This window comes from Geotrypetes seraphini, chromosome 17 (genome assembly GCF_902459505.1).
Source record: "Geotrypetes seraphini chromosome 17, aGeoSer1.1, whole genome shotgun sequence".
Classification (NCBI taxonomy): Eukaryota; Metazoa; Chordata; class Amphibia; order Gymnophiona; family Dermophiidae; genus Geotrypetes; species Geotrypetes seraphini.
Window position 1 is genome coordinate 30,335,255 of NC_047100.1, and position 9,474 is coordinate 30,344,728.

Consider the following 9,474-nt stretch of genomic DNA (forward strand, 5'->3'; position numbering starts at 1 on the left):
TGGGAAGCCAATGAAGTGACTTTAAGAGATTCCCTGAAGCTGTCATAAAGTCCGTATCACTTGTCAGCCTATGAACTATAATAGCAGATACGATATAAGACTATTTGAAAGCCTGACCATTCAATTAAGTATGAGGGAGTCTTGGTAATTATGTCAGTGTTTCATATGAAATATTCCCTGGACTCGTAATTTCTGAATAAATGTCACCTGGCACAATGTGAATCAGAACATTCAGTGACAAACTGATCCCAGGAAACAACTGAATGTGTCCAGATGTTGGGATGTCTTGTAATGCTATTACATACAGTAATTCATTCTGGGAGGATTTGGACCTTGAAGCTCAGGACCTCTGAGATCCAGGGTATCGCAGGCTTCTAAAACAGTAATATTACAATAGTAGTCAGCAATTAAAGAATTATTTTTAAATAGATAATCCCCAACACCTCATTTGAAATCTTAAGTTCTTGGTGGGGGGGGGGGGGGGGGGGGAACGACACCAAATTAGTGAGGCCAGCCCTGACTGCACTTCCACAAAATGCATCCAAAGGAGTAACCCTGATGTGAAGCAGATATACTGAAGTCCTACTGGGCCAGTCAAGAAACAGACACGAGGATTACTGGAAGTATAAAACACAGGGCTGCCCAGAGCCAGCATCTCAAGAGGCAGAAGAGGTTCTCTTGAAAGATAGTCACCCTTGTTTCAAGGCTGGCAGATATCAACACTAAAAATAAATAAATAAAAATTTAACAAGACATTTTAGGGTTTTCCTGTTATTTGAAACAATTGCACATCCCTTCTGTGAAATGCAGACTTGGTCAGTGAAATTGTTGGAGGAAGGCACCAGGGACAATATCGACTGTGTGTGTATCAGTCCGTGCAGAGGCACCTCACACACAGTATACGGTCTACAAATAGTGGAGGCTGAGGATGGGCAGACTGGATGGGCTGTTTGGCCTGTATCTGCCATCATGCTTCTGTGTTCCTGATGCAGCAGGTGGATCAGCGAAGGCAGAGGCACAGAGAAAACAAACTGGCTTTAGTGGCATCCTTCCTACCGAGTCCTAGTCTGCAAATGGTAATATTACAAGTTTCATGCTGCCAGTGAAGCCAGAAAAAAACCGGTCAAGCTGTCTGAATGGTAACCATACGATAAGTTTAATTACCTCCCAGTCTCACCCTGAAATAGCAGACCCCACCCTCTGCTAGTTCATCATTAACAGACCTTGACTTTAGTACCGAAAAGCAAAGGCACGCTGACTGTGAAAATCTGGCCCAGCACAAAGAGAAATAAGAATTTTCACTCAGTCCATTTGTTTTTATACATCCTGTTTGTCTCTTTCCCCCTCTAGCTTTCTTCCTTCCCATTCTGAAGCTGAAACATACCATGTTTGTGTATAAAGGGAAAGCACTTATGATTAACTGCTCTCGGTCTGCAAACTCCTGTTTATGGCAGTTAGAACAAGTTACAGGACTAGTTTCTTAGCTGCCGTCTAGAAGGAGGCCCAACTCCGTCTTGCTGCATGGGGGTTCACACTCGAATGTTCTGGCAGCGTCCCAGTTAGGCTCTAGTCTGGCACATCTTACCTCTGAAGCCTACTGGGCTCGCTCTTTGCCTTACTCCACAGTCAGGATAACACGGAACTGTCTAGAATTCTAGGTGGTAAACTAAGGTCTTGGTGGAGAATTCGTTTATGCCTGTCTGGCCAGTATTAGTCAAGACGGGACTTTTCACCATGACTCTGCTGGAATGCGTTGCCTCTGGAGATAAAGCAAACAGTATCTTGCAGTTTAGAAAATTTGTTGTCTAAAAAGCGCAGATTTTTTTCTGGATCTACTGTGAATTTGTTTTAAATTATGTTTTAAGGAAAAAGTTTGTTAGGTTGTGTGTATTTGTTGGTCATTTTACCAAGTATATTTTATGTTATCCGCATACAATTGTTGGATGTGCGGGCTATAAATTTTTTAAATGAATATTTCACTGGAAGCACTAGAGAGGGACCTCTGAAGAGGGCAAGACAGAGCACTGAAAAAACTGCTTTTGGAGGTTGACAGCCAGAACAACATTAAATGATCTATTCCCTCCCTTGGAGCCCAAACTGGGAAGTTCCTGCTACAGCAAATTTAAACAAATTCCACATGCCTGTTTCTCTGCTTTATTTTCTCCCTGGGTTGCTCTGCCCTGCAGCCACCAGCAGGCACAAACAGATTCTGTGAGCCAGAGAAGGTGCAGAAGAGCAAGAAAGTGAGCGAGAAACATATTCACAACTCAGGACACCAAATTAGGGTTACCATATGGCTCCAGAAAAAGAGGACAGATTGAAATAGCCAGGTTTTATTTCCACTAAAAGCACTGGAAGTAAAACCCGGATGTTTCAATCCGTCCTCCTTTTTCTGGAGCCCTATGGTAAGCCCTACCAATCCCAAGAGTGCAGCTCAATGCTAGCAAAACTAAGGAAGAATGATGGCTGGTCCAGGCTGCCAGAGGTAACAGTCCCCAAAGCCCTGGCAGATCGTGGGTGAGAACAAGCAGAAAGGATAGGATTACCACATGGCTCCAGAAAAAGGAAGACGGATTGAGACATCCAGGTTTTACTTCTATTACTTTCAATAAAAGTAAAATCCAGATGTCTCAATCCGTCCTCCTTTTTCTGGAGCCATATGGTAACCAAGTTTATTAAAATTTTGATACAACACTAATCATAAATTCTAAGCGTATCACAATAAAAAAAAGGGGGGGAAACATTTGACATACTAAATATATACTGGATGGAATGGACAGACGAAGAAACAAAAGGAAAGTGGAGAGAATTACAATTTGAAAGAAAGGAAGCCATGAGCCAACCCCTAAAACAGGAGCAGTGGGGCAGAATAGTGGTTGTTCTAGTGGGAGGGGGAGAGGGCAGGTTTCAATCCCAAAACAGGGAGGAGGGGGTAAAATAAGCCCACGGCATATGTGAAATGGGTAGGAGGATGCAAGCAGGTGAGCCTTTGCGTGCGTTTTATCTCACCACTGCAAACGGGACAGGTGCAGTGGCAAAGGCAGCTGGGAAGTGGAAGTTGGGGAAAACTGCCATTAAAGTCACTTGAAGAGGTGCTGTTGGCACTGCAGAGACGGCAGTGGCAGGTGATGGAATCTGGTGCAGAAAATAATTGTGTTCCCTGGGAATGGGAGTGAGAGGTTCAGGGTGGGGTTGTGCAGCGTTCGAGAGCCCTTCAGACCTACCACACTGGACAATACGAGGCTGGTGGTCTCCTGAAGGTCTGGAGGATGGGAGGCTGGGGTGGAGAAGGGAAAATAGCTAGACCCCAAAGAAAGCTGTTGACATTTTAAATCCCAGAAAAAAAATGGCTTTCGGTGTTATTTGAGAGCAAGTGATATTGAATGCACAAGATTAACAGAAGAGATACAGTAATACTTTGGGAACATAAACTAGAGAATGAGAAATGATAGGACAGATTGCTAATCATTTTGCTCAGTCTTGTTACAGGTCATCTCGGAAACTATTAACATTATCTCATCCATTTTAATTATTTCTTTTCTGTTTTCTCATAACTATTTTGCTTGCAAAGTTCAACCTGCCTAGATCTTTTATGCAAAATAGAATCAACTCAGAATTCCTCAACCGTTACATGTAAATATTCTCCGAGCCCCATGGATGGTAAGCAACTTACACTGTGTGGACAGAAGGTGCTATTGGCCTGGTAGAAGTGCAACCCTCGGGAGAGGCGTCCCTCGTAGGCATTACTGCAGCAGTTATCCATCCCCTGATCGATGGCCTTATTAATCATCTGCAACGGGAAGGCGCACAGCGCAGACTTCTTCTGTGGCTTAGCGCTGTCCACCTCACTGATGGCAAAGACCCCAAATAAAACCAAGTCAGTGGTATTAATGTTAATCTCTTGTGCCAGCTGCGTGCCGGCCCTTCCTAAATGTGCAGCTTGAACCACATTGAAGATTTCATCCGTGTACTGCACCGCTTGGCGCCTGCGGCGTCTCCTACGTTTGGGGTCAAAGCGGCATTCCAGTACCATCTCCCGATATTTGCGCATCTCCTGCTCCTCACCACTCAACCGCACTATCCTAGAATGGTAAGATTTGGCAAAGACAGATTCTTTCTGGACGGTGAGGAAGTACACATAGTCCTTGCTGCTGAAGGTGTAGATATAATGAATTGGGTAAGAGTCCTGGTGTGGAGGTAAAACTGTCAGACTGTGGAAACTGGGTGAGAAGCCATCCTCAGAAGCCTTGAGCCTGCGAATAGACACCGATTTGGGGCTGTACCTCTGGGCAATGGTGCTGTTGATGGTTGAAGCCACATAGAAGTATGATGCATGGCCCACCTCCCTGACTGTGATTAGGGTTCCTAGAGGACTGGCCACACAGTCTAAGCAGTCGGTGGCACTGTTCTGCTGGCTTGTGCACAAGCACCGAGATTCAGAGATCACCTTTTCTAGGGACAGGTCCAATCGATGGAAAAAACATAGCCCATGCTGGGAGCTCCCACAGCTGTACAACAGTGGCTCCAGTGGGTCCAGCACCAAAGCTATGCTGTCAGTGTCTACTGGCACAACTTGGGCTTCCGCACCAAACTGGCATGAAGAACAGATCTGGCATTCAGCAGCACCTGCAGGTCCCGTCACCACAAAGTGTACACTTTCGAGAGCTGGGTTCAGGACATAGAGCTTGTTCCGAACAGCTAGGAAGACAACTCCAGAATCTTCATAGGTGACAATGCCCTGTATGGGACTGTCTGCTGTGAATGTTCTCAATTTATATTCCACAGAAGAGTCCAGTGTGTTGCTCCAGGGAATGATAGGGCAGCTCCAAGAACCACCGACTGCCTCAATTGTTCCAAGCCACAGGGCCAACCTTGGGAAGAGGGGTAGCCCCATGCTATGAAAATATACGTATCTCCAGAATTATTGGCTCTGCGCTCTTAGTTCCTGCCCTCAGCTTTAAGGGGTTCTGGCATCAACCCATGACAACTATAAAGAAAGAGAAAATAATAACATTATATCACAACTGCATAAGTAGATGGATATATGATACCCCCAGAAATTCATTTCAGAATTGCAACAACAATATTAATTTCTTTCTTTTCTCTTTATGGCATTACTTTTACTCCTAAGCACCAAAGACTTCAACCTTCTGGAAGATACACACACAACAACCGCATACTATCCCCAACACCTAGGGAAGACAATTTTCAAAATCATTTGTCTGGTAAATTTGGTAGTTTGAAAACTGACCTCAGTCAGTCTGAATAAAAGTATACAATGGATTCCATAGTGTATGCGCTTTTAGCTAGATTTGGGGGAGACATTCTCTCAAGCTGGCCCAAAGGGTTTTGGATGACCTAGCTGTGCAGAACTCCCGAAAGGTGACTCAAGACCCTACTATCACCCCCCCTGCCAGCAGAGACCACCCTTCCTCATGCCCCCCCTCTGTTATCTTTTTAGTTGGAAGGAGGAGTCCCTCCTGCTCCTCCTTATGCATCATGATTCAAAGGGAGGGACCTAAGGCTCTGATTGGCTCAGATGCCTCAAGCCCCTCCCCTTGGGCAGGGTGTTAGGCATCTGAGCCAATCGGAGACTCACTTAGGCTCCCTCTGTATCCCGGATGCAAGGGGGAGGAGCTAAGGCTAAGGCTCCCCTTGTCGGGGAGTTTGCATGTAAATCATTTGAATGCAAAAAAGACAGTGAATCAATCGTTGTTTCAAAATTGGCCAGAGAATCGGGTAACAGCGACTGAATTGCTATCTTTAGTGAATTTGGGCCTAAGTGCCTTAAAGAGGGTCATACAAAGAATGCCAGAGCTGGGATTGGAACAAATCGCCAGGGCTTGGCAGTCCATTTACCCAATGCTTTAATTTTGCTACTAGAAAACACTTGCATGTGATACAACATTTATAAAGAGATGTGTTTACAAACGATTTCTTAGTAAAACTTTGGCATATTTGGCAGCTATGTGAGACAAACAAGTTAGTATTTACATATCAATCTCAACCTCTTACTTAGTCTTTAGAAAATCATTGAAAACCCACTTGTTTGGTAAATATTTTGCTTAATTTATTATGATCGTACTACATATGGTTAACTGCACTGAACCGCAAGGTAGCTGCGGTATATAAGAATTTATGTAATGTATACTGGGTCAGTCTTAGACTACGGGCGTGTAGGAAGGAAATCACAAAACCCGTTTTCACCTTACCAGGCACATTGTTAGAATCTGTCATTAGGAGAATATGTAGGAAATATATTTGCTCTGGCAACTCTGAAACTCACAACGGAGACAATGCAGCACAGAGGCTTATGAAGACACCTCTCTTAGTAATAAACCAGTATCTTTTAACCATCTCAGCATTAATACATTCACTGTGCTCATAATAAACTCAGCATAACTATTAAAACATGTCAACACTAAGCAAAACAGAAACGGATCCCTAGAGAAAAGTAGACGAAAGCATCAATACTCACTAGTAATAGTCCATTGATCGGGCTCTTGTCGAGAAGTGACCTTTTCTACATGTCTGGGCAGAGAGGTTTATGGCCAGCACCTTTTCAGAATCTAGAGCAGCAGGAAGGAGGAGGGCAAGGGGTGAACCTGGAGCGGAGCAGAGACTAATCCTTCTGCTCCTGCCTCTCTACCTCTTACCTTTCCTTTTTGACCTGCTGGGCTGGTCCCAATGACTCACCTGAAGACATTCCATGCAGCCAGGAAATGAAGAAAGGTGTTGGCTGCTCCCCTCAAACATGCCACAGCTAAATGTAAAAGCCAGTAGTTCAGAGGCTATAAGAGATACCAGCAGCTGTACCTAGAGTCACACCCACCACGGATAGACATCAGAGATAAGCACGGCAAGTACAAAGTGAATTATGCATTGCTAAGGAGACAGGCATTGCAGATATACTGTATAACCATGAGGGGAGGGAGGGAGGGGAGTGTCCTAGCTAGAAAACATATTTAGGGTGTGTCCATGTCTAGTGAAAATTTGGTACAATTTCACGTGGAAAATCAACAATGAGCTTTAAATTTTGTGTAATGTCATTTACCTTCCTGACATTTCTAGGAAATTACACAAAAATACACACATTACTGAAATATGTTTGAGTGTTCTGATAATAATAATTTTTATGTATCTGCATTGCATAGTAATGCCTTTTGGGCCTTATTCTCTAAACGGCGCCGAAATCAGTAGAACTGCATGTCAATCTAAGCTAGGTCCCATTTATAGAGCCACATTTAGCAGCACCCATCTTGACTTAGATGTAAGACACAAGGGTTTTCCTGGCCTAACATCACCTAAGTTATACCACGCCTATTCTCTGCCCCTAACCTCACCTACTTTACAAGTAAGCTTCAGCAGGCACCTCAGTGAGTTCTATGCAAAACTCATAATTAAGCATTTTTTAATTCGCTTTTATTGCCATGGTTATCTACAATGCCATTAAGCTAATTAAATAATTTTGAGTTCAGCACAAACTCCTGCTCGGTGCCAGAAGAAACCCCATATTGTGGCAGCCAGCACCAAGCGGGTTAGCAGCGGGGCAGGAGCGCGGACAAAGTTGCTTACCTGTAACAGGTGTTCTCCGTAGACAACAGGGGAATGCAGCCACACTTGATTGGTGAAGTCTCTGACTGAGCCAAACGGCATCGGTACTCTCTCCCATAGCCACAGGAAGCTTTTGAGCCCCCTCCCCTCCAACTGTCAGTTTATTCTCTAGCAAAAGAGATGTGGGGATGGCAGGCGGGCAAGTGTGGCTGCATTCCCCTGCTGTCTATGGAGAACAGCTGTTACAGGTAAGCAACTTTGCTTTCCAGAGACAGGCAGGGAATATGCAGCCTCACTCGATTGGCGAATCCCAAGCTGAAGAAGCATATGGGAGATGGAAACAGTCTATAATGCAAAGAGGTTATGCAAAATTGCTTGTCCAAAGCGAACATCTTGAGCTAGCCCTTGGTCTAAGCCAGGGGTGTCAAAGTCTCTCCTCAAGGGCCGTAATCCACCGGGGTTTTCAGGATTTTCCCAAGGAATTACATTGAAAGCAGTGCATGCCTATTCAGTGTGTAAATCCTGGAAACCCCACTGGATTGAGGCTCTCGAGCCTGTTGCTCCCACTCTCCCCTAGTCCTGCACTTGAGTCTGCGCTTTCCACATGGCCCCGTTTGCAAACGTCGTCTTCCTGCTCACAGACTTTGCTGCTGACTAACGGAAACCGTTAACCCCGGAGGCTTCTGCCCCTCCCTCGACTACAGCGCGCGAGCGGTTTTGAGCGCCCAATGCCTCGCGCGCCTTAGTACAAGGGAGCCGCTGCGCTGCGCTTTCCCTCACTTACCCCGCGCTCGACCTCGCCGTCTCGAGCCCACAGGCGCCGCCCGCGTTGCACAATCCAGCCCTGCAGCTGGAGCCGCCTCCCGCCCTCTCACGGTTTTCCCGCCTCCCAATCGCCTCGTGACGATCCCTTTGGCTGCAGCTCGTGCACCGGTCCTAGGGCCTAGCTTTAGCTTTGAGGCAAAAATGCTCGTCCTCTTCTGAGCTCAATTCTCAAAACTTTGCCTTAAAGGCCCACTCTCTCCTGCCAGGGATGTCAAAGTCCCTCCTTGAGGGCTCAACCCAGTCGGGTTTTCAGGATTTCCCCAAGGAATAGCAGTGCATGCCCAGAGATCTCATGCCTATTCCTTGGGGAAATCCTGGAAACCCAACTGGATTGAGCTCTCACTGAGGGACTTTGAGACCCCTGTTCTAAACCCATGACCCCCACAATCTGCACACACACACACACCCCCCGTACCTTCTGTAGTAGGGCGGGCCAGAGGCATGCCTACTCCCTCTGGCCCCCAGGCCCACCTGTGCACAATGGTAGACCTTGCCCTTCCCGTACATCCAACTGCTACATCCCCAGCTCTAAGACACACATAGACCAGTGGGTTTCAATTCCCTAGAAATCTTTTTCATATACCCTACATTCATCTTTTCTTACCTATATATTTTCTTTTTAATTTGTCTAAGATCCTGTGTACATTTTGGCATCTGATTCTCATTGGAGCAACATAAAAAAAGGAAAACCACATTTCCTAGCTTTCCTTCCCCACAACAGAATACAAGCTGTACAATACTGTAAACTAACTGTTACACTGTCTATATACAGTCAATTCCGCTTAAGTGCACACCCTTCGGACTGGGTCTCCACGTGCGCTTAATAAGAGGGGGGGGGCAACCAAAATTGCATAATACATTTATGTTTTTGGCATTGGAGGAATCAATTACATCGCTTATTTTTATTTGAGAGTTGGGAGGTTCGAGGTTCACCTTAGAGAATGACACGGGGGAAAAATCTGTCCCCGTCACCGCCCCATCCCCGGCCCACTATCCTCTGCACCGGCCCGTCACCGCCGTTCCCATCACCGCCCCGTCACCGTCACCGCCATCCCTTTCACCGCCCCGTCACCGTCCCCGCTGCATCCATATAAG

General features: G+C 45.8%; 1 protein-coding gene across 5 annotated transcripts in view; it reads right to left on the reverse strand.

Annotated features, from left to right (window-relative positions):
• The window catches only part of MST1R (macrophage stimulating 1 receptor), a 112,305-nt gene extending 103,848 nt beyond the window's left edge, over nucleotides 1–8,457 (reverse strand). For 2 of the 5 annotated variants that reach the window (XR_004537408.1, XM_033926707.1), the window contains exons 1-2: nucleotides 8,339–8,457; nucleotides 3,674–4,987 (exon numbers count right to left, since the gene is read on the reverse strand). Coding sequence is in view for 4 of the 5 variants with exons in the window: in XM_033926707.1 (XP_033782598.1) it covers nucleotides 3,674–4,894 (1,221 nt within the window). In the remaining variant the exon portion in view is untranslated. Of the gene's footprint in view, nucleotides 1–3,673; nucleotides 4,988–6,478; nucleotides 6,634–6,696; nucleotides 6,807–7,575; nucleotides 8,020–8,338 lie in introns of those variants that run through there. The other 3 variants (XM_033926710.1, XM_033926708.1, XM_033926709.1) reach the window with 3 other exon arrangements.
• Between the last annotated feature and the right edge of the window lie 1,017 nt (nucleotides 8,458–9,474).